Source organism: Nuphar pumila, chromosome 6, assembly GCF_984573655.1.
Source record: "Nuphar pumila chromosome 6, dmNupPumi1.hap1.1, whole genome shotgun sequence".
Classification (NCBI taxonomy): domain Eukaryota; kingdom Viridiplantae; phylum Streptophyta; class Magnoliopsida; order Nymphaeales; family Nymphaeaceae; genus Nuphar; species Nuphar pumila.
The window spans coordinates 99209619-99233752 of NC_143254.1; the positions used below are offsets into that span (position 1 = coordinate 99209619).

At 39.7% G+C, this 24134-nt stretch overlaps 2 protein-coding genes across 2 annotated transcripts; one reads left to right on the forward strand and one right to left on the reverse strand.

Moving 5' to 3' along the window:
- Positions 1-309: 309 nt before the first annotated feature.
- On the forward strand, positions 310-9600 carry LOC149835375 (cytochrome c oxidase subunit 6a, mitochondrial-like). The gene is made up of 4 exons (XM_090008448.1): positions 310-487; positions 665-771; positions 7031-7073; positions 9200-9600. The coding sequence occupies exons 1-4, from the start codon at positions 361-363 to the stop codon at positions 9238-9240; spliced, it is 318 nt and encodes a 105-aa protein (XP_089864574.1). The 5' UTR covers positions 310-360; the 3' UTR covers positions 9241-9600.
- Positions 9601-12879: 3279 nt separating this feature from the next.
- LOC149835376 (uncharacterized) lies at positions 12880-14970 on the reverse strand. Its single transcript, XM_090008449.1, has 2 exons — positions 14807-14970; positions 12880-14541 (listed from the first exon to the last, which is right to left on the reverse strand). The coding sequence occupies exon 2, from the start codon at positions 14476-14478 to the stop codon at positions 13135-13137; it is 1344 nt and encodes a 447-aa protein (XP_089864575.1). The 5' UTR covers positions 14479-14541; positions 14807-14970; the 3' UTR covers positions 12880-13134.
- Positions 14971-24134: the final 9164 nt, after the last annotated feature.

The following is a 24134-nucleotide window of genomic DNA, read 5'->3' on the forward strand; positions in this document are numbered from 1 at the left end:
ATCAGAGCCAACGCCAACGCCAACGCCAACGCCAACGCCAATCCGATTCCTTTCAATCCTGAACGGAAGATAAAGGAGAAAGAACCCAAAAACTCCACGGATAAGATCCGACCCATTTACATCCCCCGCCCGTTATGTCGGTATCCACAAAATGCCCTATACAAATCGAATAATGCTTCACTTCTTTCTCCTTTGTACGCAAGAAGTACGCTGCAAGATGGAGGTTATTTTGGTCACACAAAAACTCCTGGGAACCGTTTACAGGTCAATGGAGGCTAAAATAGCGTTCCCTAATCTCCGTCTGCGTCGAGCAAAAGACGCGAAGAAGGAAGCTGAAGCGGAAGGAAGAAGAAGAAAAAGATGGCTCAATCGATGGTGAGATCGGGCCTCAGAAATCTCTTCCCTGGTCGAGGAAGGATCCTCCGCCGTCCATCTGCCAACAACGCCAATAGGAAGTATTCCTCTTCCTCCCTTCACGACGATGACTGTGAGTTCCCTTCCCTTTTCCCCTTCTTTTACATCCGTCTATCGGTTCGTTCTGTGAAAGCGATAGCGTTATAGGGTTTTGAGATGCGGTGATTCTGATGTTTTCCGTCTGTTTCGTTTTCGTTTTCGTTTTTGTGTGGAAACATTCGGTTTCTGAATGATAACGGTGGCGGTGAAGATGAAACGCGCAAATGGGAGAAGATAACGTACGCCGGCATCGTGACGTGCTCCGTGCTCGCTTTCTACAACTTGTCCCACAGCCACGGTCACCACGATCCCCCTCCGGTAAGTTTTCTTCTGTCTAGTTTTTTTGCGTTCTCGTTCTTTGCGTCATTATGATGATTTTGTATTTCAACACGTTTGTTTAGTTTGCTAGGCCTCGTTTTCTGCTGCTATTGGTTGTCGCATTCGTGTGCGTGTGATATCTCTGTGATCCCAGTGGTTTTCCGTTCTGATCTTGAGTTTAGAAGAGACATGGGTTTATGTTATTGCGTTGTTTATGAGGGGTTGTGGTGAATTGCGCTAGTTTGAGTGTTTCCATTATCATTGATTGTTTATTACGGAGGCCTATGATCAAATGTCTGATCCAGACATGTGACTTGTGTAAGTTATATTCTGTGCATGGCTTCCTTTAGGAATCCCATGTATTTTGGTTAAGTTTTCCGACAGCGTGGATATGAAATATTCCCTGAAACAACGGATTCCTCATCCTCATCAGACCCAATACAAAATTGTCCAAAATTTGTATATGATTATCATGGCAAACAACTCGTTACGTTTTGCTTGTTGGATTTCTTCCCTCTGTTGAAGTGCGGATCGGTATAGACATAGTGGAAACTTGATTTCATGTTAACGAGCAGCGGTTGTGAACTTGAGTAGTCGGTGGGGGGAACGGAACCGGATGAAGAACTTAGTGCAGTGTTAATTTGCTGTGCGGAGCTGATCCAGGAGAGAAAAGGACTTAGCCACATCACCATTTTGGCTCACGGCTTGTGCTGGCAAGCAAGCATGTATGAGTAAATTGGTGGCTAACTGGCTGTTCTTCTTATGCTTTATTCCTTGTCTAGAATCTGGATACCTTTGGTTTAGAAGATTGAAGCACTCGAACTAATATAAGAATTACAATGGTTTTATTTTTTATATCAATTAAGCCTATTGAAAAGTTGCTATTTTTCTGTTTAGTGCATAATTTGTGTATTTGTGGAAGTCTTATGTTACTCTTTTATTTGTACATTTCTCATTTTCTCTTAGTTGAGCGAAATAAAAGAGTTTATACTCTTATCTCACTCTCTAATATCATTCCCCTTGAGAAGAAATTATTTCATATGGCTTCTTTGTCCAATTTTTAAATTCTTTGGAATGAGTGGTAGGTCCATGATTTTATTTGGAGATTTCCTTTCTCACGGGAAGAAATTAATTAATATCGATTATTTATACATTTTTTAATTCTTTTTTGAGTGGTAGGACCATGATTTCATTTGGATATAAGAAGAGGACAAGAGAGGGGGGTGGGGGAGGAGAGAGGAACCATGAGTGTTTCCTTTTTTCTTTTTTGTTTTTTTAAGACTTGAGCAACTTTCTTGAGAGGAACAAACTAATCCCTGCTTTGGAGATTTAGAGAGGTTTTGATTTCTCCTTTTTTGGGGAGTATTCCCAACATTCTAGACTATCGTATTAAGGTGGATTGCCTCCTTAAGCGTGGCATTTTTTTTCCTCGATTGTAGTAAGAGAGTGTTGTGGCTGTATCATGATATCTTCTTTTCCTTCATTCCCCTTTCTTTCGTAACTTGTAGATTGGTAAAATTTAGGTTTGTGGATAAACTAAAATTGCCATGCAATGGATCATGGAGTCTGGTGAAATAAAAAAGAGGTTTGAATACGCACAAGATATCCTGGCAAGCCCATGGAATCATGGTGTGAACATGGTAATAGAAACAACTATTTGTCACCATATTAACATGATATATCACTACTCAGCCATAAACTTAGAGATTTCATAGAAAAAGAAAAATTAGGTATTGTAATATATCACAATATGTTTTGAGTAAAAATCACGATATGTACCTTTCTCTTTATTTTTCTTCCCAATTTTGTTCTCTCAAGCCATGTTGAGTAAGGGAAACACTGATTTTTAGGGGATTCAGTTGGGAAAGTTTAGGGATCACAATCCCTCAATTTCTTGGATTTTTCTTACCCATTTTAAAAGAAAGTAATTTTTCCCATTTTCCTTATGTTTTCTTTCTATTTTCATGTTCTTCCTTTATTTTCCCTTTTACTGTATGCTTGTGTGCTAGTGGGGCTTGGAAAACTTATGAAATGCATTGTCAACTACTTTTCTAGGGGGCTATCATATTTAGGGGAGACGTCAACTCTTGCTCCTTGAATACACGCGGCTCATGTTTTTCACACAAAAATAAGATTTTCATTTGGAAATGTGGTTAAGTCCCCACTCCTAGGGAAGCATTTTCACATGGAAATTCAAATTTTGTGTTTTGCGCAGAACTCCTTTTGTGTGACCATGCTGACCAATCCTTTGTGCTTTTTCAAAATGGAAAAAATAATTAAGGGAGTTGCTAGTTGCGCAAGGTGACTAGAGAGGCCATTAGGATGAATGACCTGAATCAATGCTCAAGCAGAAGGCTTTTTGCTTCAACGAGCTCCCACTATTAGGGGTGCACAGAAGCCCAGTTCGAGCAAGCTTGGGCTGGCTCGAACTTGGCTTGTAAAAAAATCTCATGTTCAAGCTCGGCTTGGCTCGGCTCGAGCTGACCATGTTTGCTTTAATAAAAAAATTTAGTTGAACAGGAGTGTGCTGGGATATGATCTCAGCACTCTTCTGTGAAAGGCCACTGACTTACCCATTAGGGTAAGCCCTTTTCTTGTTAGCCTTTTCAACAAAAATGACATATATGCTAAACTTAAGGTGTCATATACCTATATGAAGCGAGCTTAATCGGGCTAATCGAGCTCAACCGTGCTTGACTGTCTGTTCCATCCTGGCTCGTTTATCTATATCAAGCTTAAACCATTGTTCAATTTTGACTCGTTTATTTTTTTGGACGAGTTCAAGTTGAGCTTAAATGGGTCGAGCCAAGCTCAAGCTAGCTCGGCTTGTTGTGCAGCCCTACCCACTATCATAGAATGGCACTAGAAAGAGGGAAGGTTATAACGTGCCTAGATTTGGTTTATGCTAAAGACTTAATGGGTATCTACAAGTGGATGACTGCTGAGCAATTTGTAGATGATGTGGGTGAAGACGGGAATCATTTAGATATTGTGCTATAAAAGTCTGAAGGCATGCTATGGTGGAAATAAGACTTTTGCTAGAGAACTAAAAGTTCTAAGGGATTGTCTAATTTTGGATATTCTTAGACCTAGGAGGAAGTCCTTGGTGATCATCAACAAGTTGAGATGTACATAAGGGAATCAAAGTGCATGGGCATCAGTTTTGGAGTGTGGCAATCTTTTGTTGTTGTCCTCCTAAGACAGCAAAAACTTGATGTTTATTGTTTGTTTGAAAATCAAGTTGGAATTGATAGATTGAAGCTGTATTAACAAAATTGAGACTGTTGTTGTGTAGCAAAAAAATCATGTTTGTTCTCACCGACACAAGTGTATTATAGAAGGATTTTGGAGGAAGGCAATTCTATTTAGGATAATTTTCAGCTTTTGTGATTTTGGAAATTGGTCTCTTAGAGTGTGTTTGCATCCTCGGATATGGGCTGCCTGGACACCAGAGTCAGACCCCCAAATGGGACAAAATGGTGTGGAGGTTGTTTTGTCCCTATTTGTAAGTCTTGCAAACGCAAGACAACACCAAAAGTTGGATGCAACACCTGTCGGACAAGTGCATCCATGCTTTGAATGCCCCTTTAGTGTCATGTACTATTGATGATAGTTTATGCATCAGTCACCGACAGTAGGAAGAAGAAAATTGGTGCATATTGGATGGTATCCAAAATACCATTGATCTTCCCTGGTGTATTGTGAGAGACTCCAATGTTGTTTTGCACCTTGAGGCATAGTTGTCAACCCGGCGATCTGACTCGGGAATTGCCTAAGTTCGATCGGATCGCCCACTAACTGGGCCGCCGATCCAGGCCAGTCATGGTTTAGCCAGGATCGGCTGATTTGGCGAGTCGCCGATTTCGTCATGAATTGGATGTTTCAGGACTGAGGTGATTCGGTCCCAATTCTTTGAGTAGTCTCAGATTTTGTACCAGGTCGTATCGAGACAAACCGGTTTAACCCTTTAAAAGGGATTTTTTTTTCGAGAAGGGTCTCGTTCTCTCTCACCCCTTCTCGAACCCTAGCCATCGAATGATGATGACCGACGACCGCCGGCAGCCAGCAGCCAGGTGCTCTCTGTCCCCCTCTCTCTCTCTGAGGCGAGCCGAGGAGTCTCTCTCTCTGTCTTTGCGAGGCGAGCCAAGGAGGCCCTCTCTCTCTCTCTCTGTGAGGTGAGCTGAGGCCTCTCTCTCTCTCTCTCGTTGATGCAAGGCCCTCACTCTCTATCGAGTGCCATGAATTTCTTCAAGCAAATATTCCAATCCTTGGGTAGAGAGGGTTATATTTTCTCCAGTCTTGCATTTAATAAGATTTCATGTGAGCAGAGGAATATATTGGAATAGAGATTACAGAAACTGGAGTCAAGGTCATTTGGGACATTGCGGATCATAAAGTTTCTGGTTTTGAAAGTTTGCAATTAATTAATATTATCACAGGACTGCGAAGGAAAGGTTACGGAAATGATGTAGGAGTTTCATACAAATGGCAAGATATTAGGAAACTCAGCTGGTTGGTTGATATTTTGATCCTAAATGTGTTAGGAAGCAGAACTGGAAGCCATTACCGAATATTGCCTGATAGTGATAGTAAATGGTTCGTATAAGACCATAACAGTGCCCTGGCTTAATGACTGAAGGCAGTTCTAATTGAGATCCTACCCCCTAATGTGCATGCATATAACCCAGGAAAATACATCCAAGAGTGTGTTGTAATTTGTGATAGTCAAAGAAGCAACATATTCAATTGACAAGGGCAAATAAAAATGCTTTCTTGCTGAAATTGGCCCTGGAGAAGATTTTTTGGCTCGGTTGAGTGGGACTTATTATTATTTTGTTTGGAAGGTATGGGAACTCAGCCGCTGTATTCTTGCTCATCAATGATGACATCAGGGGAATACTTTTCCTATGTCAAGGAGTTTGAGGCAAAGTGACCCAATATCACTGCTGCTCTTTATCATTGCTGGCAAGGGAAGTCTGGATCATGGTTTATCACAGGCATCCTGCTTCCAATTACTCAGTTTTTTATGATAATCTGATTTCTGGTGTAGGGAATGAAACCCAAATATGATGCTGGTGATGTCTGCCCTGATATGAGGAGAAGTACAATCTGATTAGTTTCAAGTTCAACATGACTGAGTCAGTGCAAAGTGTATCTGAACAGGTGTTAGGAAACTCAAACTAGTCTGTTGCCTGTGAAGGATCTTGGTTTATGGATGCAAAAGGGAAAATCAAAGGTGACTCGTTGGAGGGACCTTGATGATTGGGCTCCCAAAAGGAGCCACAACTGGTCTGCAAGATACCTTTTTCTAGCAGCCAGGACAGTTTTCATTAGATGCATCCTAAGCTGCATCCCGTTGTATTTTCTGTCTATCAGATTAAGATTCTTCAGGATGGAAGGGTACTCATGGTGAGTAGAGATAACATTCGGTTCTTCTGAATCCTTTAGAGACTGTCAGGATTAAGAGGATCCTTCAATTGAAAGCCACCCTCCTTGCAAAATGGTGGGGGCTGCTATGCAAGGAGGGGTTCAGGCTATTGAAGCACAACTACAACTTTGTTTGATCTCCATGTCTCCAGGACTGGAAGGAAAGGTGGAGAAGAGAATCAGGTATTTAGCAAGGCTTGGCTAGCATGCTGAATCTTTTCAAAGAAATAACCAGAATAATATTGGATGGTCTTAAAGATTAAATTCTTGAAGGATGCTTGGCTTAGTTGGGAACTCCTGTCACTTTCCTTATCCTATTTCACTTGGCCAGAGATAAGGAAGTTATGGTGGGACACTGCTATTATAATGAATTTTTCCCTCTGATCTACTCTAATGAATTTCTTGATGTACCTTTCGTTTTATTGCATTGTTGGATTTCCTTCATTTCCTTGTTTCCTTTTTTCCTTGTGAGACGTTATAGGGACAACGAATTTGAAAGTTAAGTTTGGTACCATGAAATTGCTTCAGGCTGCTAGTGTTATTGTTAAAAATTGCATCTATGCCGAATGCTTTGGTTTTTTGTTACTGCAATTATATGTTTCATAAAAGTGGATTTTTCAAATAGTAAATAATACTTTGTTTTGTTGCCTTTTAAACATTTGAATTTTGTTAAATATGTCCATACAAATTTGTGTATGGTCTTGGCCAATTTTAAACATTTTGATGCTGTAATGGATAGATTTTCTTTTAGTTGCTTCGAAACAGAATTAGTGACAGTTGTCAACTAACATGTCTCTAATTTTTTTTTCTATTTACTGAAATTTATATGCAGCCATACCCATACTTGCACATTCGTAACAAGGAGTTTCCATGGGGTATGTTTCGTATAACTTTATTCTTGTTGTATTGTCTATGCATTATATTCACAGCTAGATTCATATTCGCACACGGATATCTCAGCGAGTATGTTTTCCTAAATTGATATGATGCTCACTTTTTCTGATGCTCCTTTTTTTTTGCATTTATGTCGTTCACATCCATAACAGGTTATCCGTATATATTTTGAAGTAAAACAGCTTATCTGTATATTTAACTTGTGCTATATCTTCGGTTGTTCTGTATGAATGATGATTAAGATAAAGGTGTTGCGAAACCCCTCAGCTCATCCTAAAATCACAATGACAAATGTCATAGCCACACATCTCTGATATTTTGAAGGAGTTACGATGCTATAGAGCAGTATTAATGGTTCTCTGTTGTGATTAAATTAGTTCATTATATCATGATAAACATGAAGAATGTATCCATATGTTTTAATATTTTTAGAAAATGATAGCTCTTAGGAGTTAAAAAATGAATCATAATAATAGTCACAATTTTCCAAAACCTAGTGTTTATTCTAAAGATTTTTTCTATCTTTTCAGATGTATGCATGAGTATTTTTGTCATAGGAGGAGATAAGGTAGGTGAACTAGTTGGTCAACTAGTCCATCCAAGGAGTCCAATCAATTAGGTTTCACCTAGTCTCTCACATTTAAATATGTAGATAACATATCTCAAAATTCTGTCTACCAGTGTGTCTTTTTGGGAAACCCAAATTGATTAGCCCAAAGATGAAGTCCTCTTTTCCCTTAAGAAGAAAGTAACTGGTTTCATTTAAAAAATTTCTGTTTTGATGTGTTTCTCTTTGATATTTGTAATGAACAATAAATCATTACATACAAACTGCCTCTTATGTGAAAAACAAACAAAGAAAGAAACAACCGAATAGAAAATGGCTAAACCATCATTTAATTGGACAGATGGCCAGCCACCATTACCTCACACAACTGTCACATATAATCAAGACCAGTTCATGTTTATTTCCATTGAAATGTTATAACTAATTTTTCCATTAGTAAAGGGGATAGGTGTTCTTGTTTGAAAGTTTAAAATGTAGTTTTTAAGTATAATGTATCTGTAATGGAAGGGAATTTATGTTTAGATGAATCTCTGGCTTCCCCTTGCCCTGGTTGGAGTTGACTAGAGATGAAGTTATGATGTTTACTTGAGTTTTTAACAGTTCAAGGGTCATATTAAGGTGGCGTCAACTTTGTTCAGTCACTAATGACATGTTGCTGAAGGCTTGTGTGTCTATCCATAATAAAAGCAGCAGACTGAAGCTAGGACTTAAACCTGTTGCCAAGAGACAATGGAACGATTTTAGTGCCTATTTTACACAAGGTTTTTTTCTTGGTCATAGCAGAATACTTTTATTGAGTAAAAATGGTAACCAAAGTCTTTGTTATTTTTGGAATATGATGGGCTTTGAATTTGTTGGTTCAATTGAGAGAATTTATCTATCTATTATCAGCTCCCTTGTTAGAAATAACAGTTGAAGATGGTTCAAAACTCAAAAGTCATACACAGAGAGCTTTGATTGCAAAAACTGCACTTAAGATAACGAAGTGCTGGTTCAACTTGGTCCACACATAAAAAGTATATACAATTTGCGTCAGTGCGGAACATCATGATAGGAAAACTCTTTTCTGATTTTTGTGTTGCTGTTCTCATTCAAAACAATTTGGGCTGTGAGGAAGCTGATACAGGGTATGTATAATTAGTTTTCTTGGACTTGGTATCTCATTTTCTCCATAGTGAAGCAGCTAGTCTTGACCATTCGTGACATTACACATTCTTTTTATTCTTTTTCCCTGGCCGTCTTTTAGTAGGTTTTATATATAGGATAGGCATAATGCTGTGTTCTTTTTAATGATTTTGTGGATTTGTTGATGCTGTCATTACTTCATACTACATGGTTAGTTTTCAAGTTTGTCAGGGATTGTGCAGAAACTTTGAGAGAATTCTTTATTGATTGTATTTTTGTAAAAAAATTCCTTTCTACCATACCTACAGTTAGAAATGAAACGTTGAAGCTTTCTGAAGTGAATTTAGTTATATACACTTGTTTCTGATGTGAGCACCGGTTTGACTTAGAGGTCTTTGGCATAATGTCCTGCAGGTCCTGATGGCCTCTTTGAGACGAAGCACTCTGAGCATTGATATCCTTTTCCTTCGGATCTTTCTCCTGAACAGACTTGCCTGATTGGATTGAGAATGTTATTGCCAACTGCTATTTTTTGTGACAAAGCAAGAAATAATTTTGATTGTTATGAGACTTGGACGTGAGCCATGATTATGTTCAATCAAAGACCAGCTTGTTAGTTGGGGAACAACTTTAGGATGGTCTCCATGTTCATCATAAAGACTTTTCCGTCCTTTCATCCTATGTTTCCTTTAGTATTGCCTTCCTCTCTTTCTATGTTTTTGTTCACCCACTATTTCCAATGTTTGGACCCTTGTTCAGCAGCCTGATTGAATTTCTGGAAATTACAGGAATTGCTAATTTATCCTGTCCAAAAAGGACTTATTGGTATTAGCTTTTAATAATTCCAAGTAAAAAAGCATGCTGGTTATATATATATATATTAGGTCCCATTTCTCGTACTGCCCCATAGTTTTGAAGTGTTTTATGATAGATCTGAACCGTTAGGAGCACATTATTCTATACATATCTCGTTCTGAACGGCCTAAAACCTTTAGTCATTTGCCTAATAATTAAGTTGTCGCTGTCAATGATGGAAGGTCAAGAACTTTGTCTCCTTACGAAGAATCATGGATGCTGTCACCCTTTTGGGCCCCAAGGAATGGTGGCTTCCTTTATCTACTCTCGCTTGCCGTCGAGGCTGGGTATACTCTCTAGTGGGCAGGGGAGACTTCAAAGATTTTGCCAACCAGTGGCTAGTCAATTTAGGGTTGGTGATGGAAGGGTTTTTTTTTTTTCAGTTGGATGTCTGCGAATCTGGCCCTTTTAGTCAGATCTGTTAAATGAAATCAAATCTAATTGACAAAGAATCTCAATTCAGCTTTAGTATTTTTACATCTGAGTTGGAATTTGAATTCAAATCCGAAAAGATCTGAGCTGTTTACATGCTAATGCATATTTCACTAGGAGTTGGTGCAGGTTTTCTTAATTAAACTGATCTGGGTTATGCCCGATGTGTGCGTAGGGGTGTAACTGGGTTGGGTTTGGTATATCAGATGCAAACCGATATTCCAAAACCAATCCGATACCTGTGGGTGTGTCTGGTCTGAAATCTATACCCATCTCAGAAACAGCCTTGTTTTTTTGGCAAGAAAAATATAGGCCTGAGTCTGTTTACGCCCAACTGTTTTTTATGCTCGACCCAATTTGTATTCAAACCTGATTTTGACTCAAGCTTGTTTCATAATCCAAACCTGAACTGACCCACCACTCAAACCAACCCAAATCCGATTGTGAAAATAAATTAAGCATATCTACATCTGACCCAAATGCATTAGCCAGATATTGTTTTAAGGATCCAAAACTGAAAATAATATGCTGGATTTGGATCAAATAACTGATTATATCCAATCCATTTCACCCCTAGTTAAGGGATGATATGATATCCGACCTGATTAAGAAATGGGTCAATTTAAAACTTGTCCTGTGTATACCGGACCTGAATTATGACGAACCCATTAATCCATGCAAGTCTGCAATTTCACTCATGCAGACCCAAACCTGAATAAAATTGGATCAAGTCTAGATCCAACTTTTATCCCAATTGAAAAGCTATTTTTTTTTTAAAACCCAGCACAAGTCTACAATTTATGCCCGACACAAGTTATAGCCACGCCCATTAACCCACACAAGTCTACAATTTCCATCGTACATAGATTCAGACCCAAATCTGAAGCAAATGGGTCAGCCCTGGGTCTAATTATAAGAAAGGGTCTGACAAAGCCCGACCCAGTTACATCCTAGGTAATAGGTATACACCCATTGGATCGTGCTGTTGCCAGATATATCAATTTTAAAAGAGACCGTGTCAGGTCAGAGACACCACTGATGATAATATCGCCAGAAGCGCTTTGGATGCCGTTCATCCATGAGATAAGCGGTAACCAAACACTACCATTTTTTCTTGCTTTTCAGCCGTTCATTTTTTGAGCTTTAGATGCCGTTTGTCTAGATGATGAATAGCTCTGAAAAAATTGTAGGACCCATCTGAGAGGTAAAATATCCAATCATGGTGTTGGGTTGCCGTTCATCACGTGGATGCACGGCATCCAATGCATGATCATGCCTCATTTAAAAAAAACAAATTTGCTTCCCCCCCCAAAAAAGGCTGTTTTTTTACTTTTTTTATAATTTGAACACTTACATCAAATGCTTTGGTACTAGGTAGTCTGAACTCTGAACCGCGTCCTAAATCTGTCAAAGTCAATAAGTGGCCGACAGTGTTAGGTCATAGTTGAATAAATTATGCACAATTTCAGTTAACAAAGAATGACAAAACTATTTAAAGTCGTACAAACGCATCATGCATGTAAACCTAACTTCTTATTAGTCCATGATTATATTTATACACTATGGAGTAGTGGCATGGTCAAAATATCAAGCAAATTTAAGGTGAACTGAATTTATGATTTTTATCACTGTGAATTTAAAATACTGGCGACATGGATGCAACTAGAGTTTTGATATCATATTTAATTAAGGATGTTCATCCATGGAAGACCTTGCTGTTTCAAAGGGAGACAATTAAGTGGGTCAGATTTGCTTTCATGACTGGCATTAGGCTTTACTCTAAGCCTTTGTTTGGGAACTGCCCTTTGGAGGTCGCCTCAGCAGAGCGATGGAATCCACAATGCCCAAGCATGTTTGGGAGTGTAGAAAAGGTGGAATTTTAGGGTGCTGCCATCGGAGCCACAGATTCCAATTCCCCATTGACCGCTGTGAGGTGGTAGTTACTAGTTAGCAAATACAGTGCCTCCCGCCCCGATGGTATTTTGGTGGTGCTTTCACTCATTGAGGAACGATCCTTATTTATCCTCGTTGGTCCAATGCTGCTATACTACACCAAGGTTAAAGAAAAGGGTTGATGAGAGTGGTACTTGAACCTGGCTCCCAAACATCAATGAGCGTAAATGGGGTAGGTAGCATTTATTAACTCCACATTTCCCCTCCCATCTCCTGCTCCCAAACAGAGCCTAAATTCTGCAAATGCAGACCCAAGGGCCAGCTCCCAAAACATAGCCTAAAAGGCTTATCGACTAGAAGGAAACATCCTCTTGGATCCATCTTTGTGCAAACCATCAGCAGCTGATTCTCAGATGAAAATCCCAATCTTCATGTTTGTAGAACAATTTTTAATAGGATATCCAGGGGTCTCTTAAGTGATCCCTTACTAACCCGCAGCCAATCACATGACAGCATTCCATGGCCCCATGGCAACATAGTGCATGCCCCACTCAAAATGCAGACGTGATTGGCTGTGGCAGATAAGGGATCACTTAAGAGATCCCTGGATCCCAAGTTTATTCTTGGATAATCTACATTTGAATCTGAAGTTAATCACATATTGGATAAACTGGGCCGAAGTTATTATTGACAATCTGTATTGATAGTTTCTCTCAAATAAGCATCAGTTGGCGAATCTGTCTATCAGCATAGTATGCTTTTCAAGACCAGAACACTGCAATGAATGAAAATAATAAACAATAAAAAGAACAAGGGTGATCTTTAAACACAAGATTGTCACAAAGTCAACTGCTTCCCCTCAACTATAACTTTTCCTATAGGTTTATTTATATTTATGGGTTGAACATATTATAGCAGGTGAAATATCAATTTAAAACTTCGTAGCATACTAATCGGTTCCAACGTTTGTACAAGATCCAAAGGGTTTCCATTCCATGAAAACTAAACATGAAAAGAGGAAAACTAGAACATAAGCAAGCAGTAAGATATTCATATCTGCATCTTCATTTTTCCAGCAAAGGTAGATAAAAAAGTACTTGGTTACACACCAACCCAAGTTGCTTGAGTTGGAAAAGCATACAAAGGTCCCCAGAAATTCTTCAAAATTGTTACTCTGCTGATACAGCCTCAGTGTTCGTCTCTTCATCTCCATGTTGTGGCAAGGTTGCCAGATCTGTAAGGGCATCTCTTTCTTCCTCAGTAGCCACGGAATTCTCCGTCTGGCCTGCTTCATCTACAGCTAGCGACTCCGAATGTTCATCTGTCTCCCCGCCTCCAGATATAGTATCAGTCTTCTCTGTTTGCTCCTCAGACAGAGTTGTATTTTGATCTTGAAGCTCTGATAGAGTTGTGTTATGGTCTTGAAATTCAGACAAAGTTGTGTTTTGATCTTGAGACTCTGACAGAGTTATGTTTTGATCCTGAGACTCTGACAGAGTTATGTTTGAATCTTGAGATTCAACAGAACCATCTTCTGATACAGTACCACCATCTTGTAGAACTGAAACAGGGGTTTCTGCATTTTCTGATGTGGAGTTATCATGTGATTTTGTTTGCTTGTCCAAGTCTGAAACTGTCAAATTCAGATGGGATTCATCCTGTATCTCTGATAATTTCACAGCACTAACTTTTTCATTACCCGTCTCGTTTTGCGGAGGACCATCAACTGTTTCAGCCTCTCTTAAAACTACAGGCAATTCACTGCTATTTCTGCTGGGTTCCACTTCCTTGATAGCAGCCTCCTCTGTTCTTGTTTGCAATGAAGTAGCATCGATGGTCTCCTTCTCTTTATCAGGATCAGGCTCATTGGAACCTTCCCCTTGTTCATCAGAAGCTTTCTCTTGTTCCGAATTAGCGATATCAGATCTTATGATTTGCGTATCATGAATCAACCCATGCGAGGTGCTTTCTCCATCATGTGATCCTGCATCACCATTGTCATGTTCATGGGTTTCCAATGAGCCTGTGTCATCAAACTGACCAGCCTTATTACCTCCCCTTTCCTTCTCTTCATCATCCATAAACTCCTCCTCCTGCTCAGCATCGTCATCTGTTTTCTCTTGATCGCGCTCGTCTATCTCGTCGTCTCCGCCGCCTCTCTCTTCGTCCTCATTTTCTTCGTGTCTTCCTTCCGCTTCCTCCTCTTCTTCCCTAACTTCACGACTTCCTTCATCTTCCTCCTCTTCTTCCCTATCTTCTTTTGGTTTATCCGTCACCATCTGAATCCGATTGTTGAGATCCTTCCTCCCAAGACTAAGAACTTCATGCCAAGTCTCTTCCACCTTCTCCGAGATCCTTGCATTGCTCTGATCCAAAGTCTGCTTTCTGTCATGTGAATGCTTAACTTGATACAACAACCACACACACACAGCAATCAACAAAACAATCTGCAACCCATGTTTGATCTTAAACCCTTTGGTCCTCTGATTCCTGCTAGACGACTGCCTCAACATGGTTCAAGAAACCCAAAATCCCAACTGCAACACCAAACCCTAGATTCCCCCAACTATGTAGAACTACCAAAAAACACAAAACTTCAACACATCAAAACCACAATATATGCAAAATAAACAAACCCATCTTCCAAAATAAAAAAACCAACACCCACAAAATAATATTCTAAAAAACCATGGAAAATCATGCAGATCTGCCCAGTTTGGGCACAAACATGTTAAAAAATACGAAGAAAAAACTGCACAGGCTCCAGATCTAAAGCGTTAAATCCGTCACTAAAAGACCCACAATATAAACGAAAAAAATCAAGATTTGTTTATAATATACCTTGGAGATGAGAGCCAGTCGGCAGCCTGCACAAAAGAAAGTAACACTCTGATGCCTCTTCCCACGCTTATAAGTTGCAGAAGAGGGACGAGTGGAGAAGAGTAAATTCTACCAACAGCAAGAAAAGGGGAAAAGAGGGAAAGGGCGAGGAACAACTTCAAGTTGAGGCTCAAGACAAACACACCGACAACTCTAGTGAGAAATGAGAGAGAGAGAGAGAGGTCACTTCCAAGCATCCAAGGCAACCCAAAGCCACATTTAAAAGATGGGGGTGACGGTAGTGTGGTGTGGCCAAATTGGCCCAGTTAGTTTTAGACCCAAACTAGTGTTAATAGTTTTATACATATAAAGTGAGGGGTCACTGTAGTGTTTTCTTTTTCTTGCTACGCGGCCTAAATGAGAATAAGATAGTGATAGTGATAGTGATGATGATAATAAGTGCCATCATACCAAACAAAAAACGGGTGTAGGCCTAAATGGGTGTTGGGCAGTGTGCCCATTCATTCTAGTGGGGGGACTTTGACCCATAGAAAAAGCTTGACATTTTTATGTACCCACCTTTTTGACACCTTGTGACTAACACCATAAAGTGGGGTTGGGAACTTTGACAGGCCTTCCGAGTGACTTGGTAAATAGCACTCCCTCTCTCTCCACCTATTTTGACACCTCGTGACTAACACCAGAAAGTGGGGTTGGAAACCTTTTGCAGGCCTTCAGAGTGACTTGGTAACTCTCTCCCTCTCTTTTGACACCTTGTGAGTTGTGAAACTCTCTCTCTCTTATGAATTATTTGACTAGTGTTCTCTGACCAAAGAAAAGGAGAATATGCATTCGGTTGGCTTTTCTAACCACTGACATTTTTTTGAAAGGCAAGCGTCTGACCCCACCAGTTGCACAACATACCACTGGGTTTTGAACTTGCAACGTCCCAATACATGGTGACGTGGACTAACAGCTCCTACCAAACAAGCCGAGCCCCCGTTGGTTTCTAACCACTGATTATGTGATCACAGTTTCATTAACAAAAAGTGTGATTACAGTGAGATATTTCTGACTGATTTTATGGTTAAAGCATGAACCATGGGATGGTAAAATTTCAAGAGCGGATCCTGTCAAAAGTTGGGTGAGATTTGCACAAAACCCACCCTTCTTTACTGTAGCTCAGTACAAGTGAGACCCACAGAAGGGTGGGGGTTTGTGGTTGTAATGAGATTGCTAATCTCACCGAGCGTTTGACAGGATCCCCTCTCTAAAATTCCAAGTGGGACTTCCAAGTACATCACAGGAGATATATTTATGTTCGGTGAAGTGTTATGCCTATGAATAAATTTAGTGATGGAATATGAGAGAATTTAGAAGGGAATAAGGGGTTGGGAACTTGAGATTGAGGATGTGCGTCTCAATTGGACTTTGTGGCAGCAGTTAGCATTCATGGTAACTGACTGTAGACAAGCTGTTGACTTGGAATTAGTAATAAGATATTGATATAAATGGTTTTTTTGTTTTTGTGAAGGAAACTTGGAAAGGCAATTGTGCTGATTGGCACAAGGGAATGACAAAAAAGTAAGAAAAGTGAAAAAAAAGTAAAACAAAACACTGTTGCTCAAGAGTTTAAAGAGCTCGCAATTTATCCAGAGGAGATCCAGTGCTGGGACCAAGTATCTTTTACTAAAAATTAATGAACAGTTCAACCAGTTTGCATGATTTTAGCAAACACAAATATTAGTTGAGGGGTGAGTGTTTTGTTTTAATAAAATCGCTAAAACAAAAATGATTATTATACTACTGAAGACAATTTTTCTAAAAAGTACTGAGTAATTCAGCGATTATCAAATAATGAAAATCACTAAATTGTATGATGGTTTTTAGTAGAAGATGCCGTTTGTTTCATTCCCACCAATGAGAAAATACTACATGGGAAAGGCATCCCATGATGAAAGGCCATCCAATGTGTGGAAAAATGAATACCTATGTTATCTGTAGCTTTCAGTTACGGTTTTTTTTAGGAAGGATTGACAGTCTGTTGAAGAATACCTTTCATTGTTTATCGTGCTTTGTTTTTTGGATAGGTACTATCCTAATGTGGAAAGGGGATAGTCACCCATCTTATTTATTTATGTATCTCTTCTCATCTTCTATACACAATAATGAAAAAGGGAGAGAGCAGAGTTTCACCGTGGATGTAGGCAAGTCGCCCAACCACGTTATCTCCTTGTGTGCTTCTTCTTCTCTTCTGAGTATTTCTGTTTCAAAATATGGTATCAAAGTAGTACTTGGGCACTGCAGTCTAAAGCTTCTCTCACCACCATCATCAGCCACTCTCACCATCACAAGAGGCAAGCAGAAATCTCGCCATTATGAGCTTGGCTTCTCGATTCGCCAACCGTCTCTCGAAAGGTTTGAGCATTTCGTCGAGACCCATCTTTCCCAAATTGGTTCGGAATCATTCCGCCCTCCCCGAGAAGGATGATGAGGAAGAGGAGGAGATCTACGACCATAGGAAGCTCCCCGCCGACTAAGACCCCGCGACGTTCGACCCCACTGAGCACTGGAGCCCTCCGACCGACCGAGTCTTCCGCCTCGTCGATGAGGTCTCCTCACTTACCCTGCTCGAAGTCGCGGAGCTGTCGTACATCATAAGGAAGAAGCTTGAAATGCAGGAGAGTCCCGTCATTGCAGTTATGAAACCAGGGGCGCCGGCACCGGCGATGGCATCGGCCAAGGGCGGAATCATCTCCCATCTACAATGGCGGAATCATCTAGAATCTCGAGTGCAACGTCTGAATCTGCTTCACTGTATCCTAATGGCGAGCCCAGATTCGGCTACTCGGAGTCAGACCACCTTCTTCCAAGCACCATGTCGCCGTTCTCATGAAACAGCTATATTAGCTGGGTGAAATCGGTGAAACTTTTTTTGAGCGATAAATCTAAGGTGGGCTACATTACAGGTAAATAAAGTAAACCTGAAGTTTATGATTGGAGCTATGAAAAATGAGAATCAGAAAATTACAGTTATGGGTTGGCTTCTAAATTCCATGGAACCAAAAATCACAAAAAGTTTTTTATTTATGGATATAGTAAAAGACGTGTGGGACACTATGAATGAAATATATGGTGAAAGGTATAATCTTGCTCGAGTGTATGAGCTACAGATGAAGATTAGGAAATTCACCAGAGAAAGCAAATCCTTCAAATCGTATATAGGTACGTTGAGAGGAATGTGGGATGAACTTCTTCAATACCGACCACCATCCGGGGATGTTGGGACAAATAAGAAACGGTTTGAAGAGGACAAAGTCTTTAAAGTTCTGGCAGGCCTCGATCCCGACTACGAACAATTTCGTAGCCAAATCCTAATAACTACCCCTCTGCCATCCTTCAACATGGTATGTTCTATGATCCAGCGAGAGGAGACTAGAAGAAAGGTTATGAACCCATCGACTCCAAAAAATAAAGAGGAGCAGCTAGAACAAATGGCACTTCAAGTGAGCAATAAGAAGGTAACTGATAATAATACTGGTTTCCTTTCTAATCATGATCGTCAGAAATTCAGATCTAGACTTAAGTGTACATATTGCAAAAAAACTGGTCACACAAAAGAAAGATGTTGGGATCTTGTTAGCAAATCGGTTCATGAGAAAGACCAAGGAAAATGTTGGATCAAATCGTGAGGCTGCAAATTTTGTCACCAAGAAAGAATTAACGCAATTCTTTCAACAAATGGGTAAAACAAATCTGGTGTCATCCACTCCCATTACCCCCAGATGCTCTGCCGACAAAGGTAAGCATGCTTGTGCTTATGCCTCTTACACTTCTGAAATTGAGTGGGTAGTTGACTCTGTGCCCCCTGATCATATGTTAAGCAAGGATATACCTATCGACCAACATACACATGCAAAACCTGTGTATACGGCTGATGGGTCTATCATAATGGTGAAAGGGTCGCAAAAAATGAAACTTTTCAATAAGTGTGATGATTCTGAAGTTTTGATCATTCCTAATTTGGCTGTTAATCTTATGTCTGTTAGTAAGATCATTAAGACTCACAACTGTTTGGCAATTTTTTTTCCTAAGGATGTCATGTTGCAGGATTGGACGACGAGGAAGGAGATTGGTAGAGGCATCGAGCGAAGTGGATTATATTATCTTAACTCATCTAGAAAAGCCTTGCTTAGTCGTGTGCATGCCCCTAATTACTTTAATGTATGGCATTCTCGTCTTGGTCATGCTCCTCATAGTGTCCTAAATTTTTTTATTCCTAACTTACCTTCTGAAAATACCTCTTGTGATGCTTGCGAGTGTGCCAAGGCTACTTGGTTACCTTTCCCTAAGTTAGCGACTAGAAGCAATGTTTTGTTTGATTTGGTTCACTCTGATGTGTGGGGACCTGCCCCTGTCGAGTTTGTGTTAGAATTTAGATATTATGTTACCTTTATTGAAGATAAATCTCATGTCACTTGGGTTTACTTTCTTAAACAAAAAAGTGAAGTGGATAAAGTCTTTAAAATGTTTTACAATATGGTAGTTACGTAATATAATGCTAGAATTAAGCATCTTAGATCTGATAATGGGGGAGAATATGTTAATGAGGAACAAATCCTTCTTGGATGATAAGGGCATAATTCCCCAAAACACTTGTGCTGGTACCCCTCAACAAAATGAGGTTGTCGAGCGAAAAAATCATCACCTACTTAATGTTGCTCAGTCCATCATGTTCCATATGAATGTTCTTCCTGTTTTTTGGTCTGATGCTATATCTATTGCTTGCTATGTCATCAATTACATTCCTAACTTCAGTTTAAGCAATCAAATTCTCATGGAACTTCTTCGGCAAAAAGCGATTTCCATAAAGCATTTGAAAGTGTTTGGGTGTAAGTGTTTTGTACATATTCAAGAAAAATTCAGGAACAAACTTGAAAGAAGAGCAGTTAAGTGCATATTTGTTGGATATTCAGTCTCAAAAAAAGTTTTAAATGCTTTGATCCGATAAATAAGAGATTATATATATCTCGAGATGTCAAGTTTTTTGAAAATGAGTTATTCTTTAGTGAGCCTTCCTATGATAGTCAATATCACAAAGAAAGAGAGAGGCAAGAGCCAAACACCGTTTTCCCCATATCTCACAATTCTGAATCGGTATGTGAAGATATTCAAGAAAGTACAAGTTTCAGTCCCAATGATGTTGCTGAGCCCGGTGAGGTTGGTCAATCTAATGTACAAATTCAAGAGAGTGTAAGATGACCAGAACATGTATCTAAACCGCATGTTAGATTGAGAGACTATTACTATTACTTCAGATCAAACTCTGAAAAAGCATTCTATAGAAAATGTGTTTGATTTGACAAAACTTTCTGAGAATTACCTCGCTTTTTTAGCCAACACTTATAGTCATTAAGAACCAACATCTTTCAAAGAAGTTATGCAAGATTACAAATGGAAAACTGCTATGAAGGAAGAATTGTAAGCGTTACTAAAGAATAACACCTGGACCATGGTAAATCTACCAGAAGGGAAAACAACAGTGGGGTGCAAATGGGTCTACAATATCAAATATAACAGTGATGGGACAGTAGAAAGGTATAAAGCTCGGTTAGTGGAAAAAGGGTATACCCAAAAAGAAGGAATTGATTTTATCAAGACTTTTGCACCTGTTGCAAAAATGAACTCCATCCGGATTCTTCTCTCAGTTGTTGCCAACAGAAATTGGGGAGTATTTCAACTTGATATGAAAAATGCCTTTCTTCATGGTGATTTGGAAGAGGAATTGTATATGGACCCTCCCTCAGGTTATGACCACGAACCAGGCAAGGTATCTAGACTTCAAAAATCCATCTATGGCTTGAAGCAGTCTCCACGCGCCTAGTTCTCTAAGTTAAGTTATGTTCTTACTTATATTGGATTTCAACGTAGCACTGTTGATTACACTATGTTTATCTCATTTATGCCTCAAGGTACTGTTATCCTCTTAGTCTATGTAGATGGCATTATTATGACAGGCAGATGATGCAAAAGGTGAAGACCATTCTCCATAATAAGTTTGAGATCAAAGACCTTGGGAAGCTTCAATACTTCTTGGGAATTGAGGTGGCGCACTCTGACAAGGGTATCTTTCTATGCCAAAGGAAATATGTTCTGGATCACCTAAAAGACACATGTATGATGGAAGGCCATCCAATGTGTGGAAAAATGAATACCTATGTTATCTGTAGCTTTCAGTTTCTGTTTTTTTAGGAAGGATTGACAGTCTGTTGAAGAATACCTTTCATTGTTTATCGTGCTTTGTTTTTTGGATAGGTACTATCCTAATGTGGAAAGGGGATAGTCACCCATCTTATTTATTTATGTATCTCTTCTCATCTTCTGTACACAATAATGAAAAAGGGAGAGAGCAGAGTTTCACCGTGGATGTAGGCAAGTCGCCGAACCACGTTATCTCCTTGTGTGCTTCTTCTTCTCTTCTGAGTATTTCTGTTTCAAAATATGGTATCAAAGTAGTACTTGGGCACTGTAGTCTAAAGCTTCTCTCACCACCATCATCAGCCACTCTCACCATCACAAGAGGCAAGCAGAAATCTCGCCATTATGAGCTTGGCTTCTCGATTCGCCAACCGTCTCTCGAAAGGTTTGAGCATTTCGTCGAGACCCATCTTTCCCAAATTGGTTCGGAATCATTCCGCCCTCCCCGAGAAGGATGATGAGGAAGAGGAGGAGATCTACGACCATAGGAAGCTCCCCGCCGACTAAGACCCCGCGACGTTCGACCCCACTGAGCACTGGAGCCGTCCGACCGACCGAGTCTTCCGCCTCGTCGATGAGGTCTCCTCACTTACCCTGCTCGAAGTCGCGGAGCTGTCGTACATCATAAGGAAGAAGCTTGAAATGTAGGAGAGTCTCGTCATTGCAGTTATGAAACCAGGGGCGCCGGCACCGGCGATGGCGTCGGCCAAGGGCGGAATCATCTCCCATCTACAATGGCGGAATCATCTAGAATCTCGAGTGCAACGTCTGAATCTGCTTCACTGTATCCTAATGGCGAGCCCAGATTCGGCTACTCGGAGTCAGACCACCTTCTTCCAATCACCATGTCGCCGTTCTCATGAAACAGCTATATTAGCTGGGTGAAATCGGTGAAACTTTTTTTGAGCGATAAATCTAAGGTGGGCTACATTACAGGTAAATAAAGTAAACCTGAAGTTTCTGATTGGAGCTATGAAAAATGAGAATCAGAAAATTACAGTTATGGGTTGGCTTCTAAATTCCATGGAACCAAAAATCACAAAAAGTTTTTTATTTATGGATATAGTAAAAGACGTGTGGGACACTATGAATGAAATATATGGTGAAAGGTATAATCTTGCTCGAGTGTATGAGCTATAGATGAAGATTAGGAAATTCACCAGAGAAAGCAAATCCTTCAACTCGTATATAGGTACGTTGAGAGGAATGTGGGATGAACTTCTTCAATACCGGCCACCATCCGGGGATGTTAGGACAAATAAGAAACGGTTTGAAGAGGACAAAGTCTTTAAAGTTCTGGCAGGCCTCGATCCCGACTACGAACAATTTCGTAGCCAAATCCTAATGACTACCCCTCTGCCATCCTTCAACATGGTATGTTCTATGATCCAGCGAGAGGAGACTAGAAGAAAGGTTATGAACCCATCGACTCCAAAAAATAAAGAGGAGCAGCTAGAACAAATGGCACTTCAAGTGAGCAATAAGAAGGTAACTGATAATAATACTGGTTTCCTTTCTAATCATGATCGTCAAAAATTCAGATCTAGACTTAAGTGTACATATTGCAAAAAAACTGGTCACACAAAAGAAAGATGTTGGGATCTTGTTAGCAAATCGGTTCATGAGAAAGACCAAGGAAAATGTTGGATCAAATCGTGAGGCTGCAAATTTTGTCACCAAGAAAGAATTAACGCAATTCTTTCAACAAATGGGTAAAACAAATCTGGTGTCATCCACTCCCATTACCCCCAGATGCTCTGCCGACAAAGGTAAGCATGCTTGTGCTTATGCCTCTTACACTTCTGAAATTGAGTGGGTAGTTGACTCTGTGCCCCCTGATCATATGTTAAGCAAGGATATACCTATCGACCAACATACACATGCAAAACCTGTGTATACGGCTGATGGGTCTATCATAATGGTGAAAGGGTCGCAAAAAATGAAACTTTTCAATAAGTGTGATGATTCTGAAGTTTTGATCATTCCTAATTTGGCTGTTAATCTTATGTCTGTTAGTAAGATCATTAAGACTCACAACTGTTTGGCAATTTTTTTTCCTAAGGATGTCATGTTGCAGGATTGGACGACGAGGAAGGAGATTGGTAGAGGCATCGAGCGAAGTGGATTATATTATCTTAACTCATCTAGAAAAGCCTTGCTTAGTCGTGTGCATGCCCCTAATTACTTTAATGTATGGCATTCTCGTCTTGGTCATGCTCCTCATAGTGTCCTAAATTTTTTTATTCCTAACTTACCTTCTGAAAATACCTCTTGTGATGCTTGCGAGTGTGCCAAGGCTACTTGGTTACCTTTCCCTAAGTTAGCGACTAGAAGCAATGTTTTGTTTGATTTGGTTCACTCTGATGTGTGGGGACCTGCCCCTGTCGAGTTTGTGTTAGAATTTAGATATTATGTTACCTTTATTGAAGATAAATCTCATGTCACTTGGGTTTACTTTCTTAAACAAAAAAGTGAAGTGGATAAAGTCTTTAAAATGTTTTACAATATGGTAGTTACGTAATATAATGCTAGAATTAAGCATCTTAGATCTGATAATGGGGGAGAATATGTTAATGAGGAACAAATCCTTCTTGGATGATAAGGGCATAATTCCCCAAAACACTTGTGCTGGTACCCCTCAACAAAATGAGGTTGTCGAGCGAAAAAATCATCACCTACTTAATGTTGCTCAGTCCATCATGTTCCATATGAATGTTCTTCCTGTTTTTTGGTCTGATGCTATATCTATTGCTTGCTATGTCATCAATTACATTCCTAACTTCAGTTTAAGCAATCAAATTCTCATGGAACTTCTTCGGCAAAAAGCGATTTCCATAAAGCATTTGAAAGTGTTTGGGTGTAAGTGTTTTGTACATATTCAAGAAAAATTCAGGAACAAACTTGAAAGAAGATCAGTTAAGTGCATATTTGTTGGATATTCAGTCTCAAAAAAAGTTTTAAATGCTTTGATCCGATAAATAAGAGATTATATATATCTCGAGATGTCAAGTTTTTTGAAAATGAGTTATTCTTTAGTGAGCCTTCCTATGATAGTCAATATCACAAAGAAAGAGAGAGGCAAGAGCCAAAC

Coding starts and splice junctions, on each gene's coding strand:
- LOC149835375 (XM_090008448.1), top strand. CDS start 361: ATGGCTCAATCGATGGTGAGATCGGGCCTCAGAAATCTCTTCCCTGGT. Junction 488..664: donor CTCCCTTCACGACGATGACT/GTGAGTTCCCTT, acceptor GTGGCGGTGAAG/ATGAAACGCGCAAATGGGAG. Junction 772..7,030: donor GTCACCACGATCCCCCTCCG/GTAAGTTTTCTT, acceptor ATTTATATGCAG/CCATACCCATACTTGCACAT.
- LOC149835376 (XM_090008449.1), bottom strand. CDS start 14,478: ATGTTGAGGCAGTCGTCTAGCAGGAATCAGAGGACCAAAGGGTTTAAG.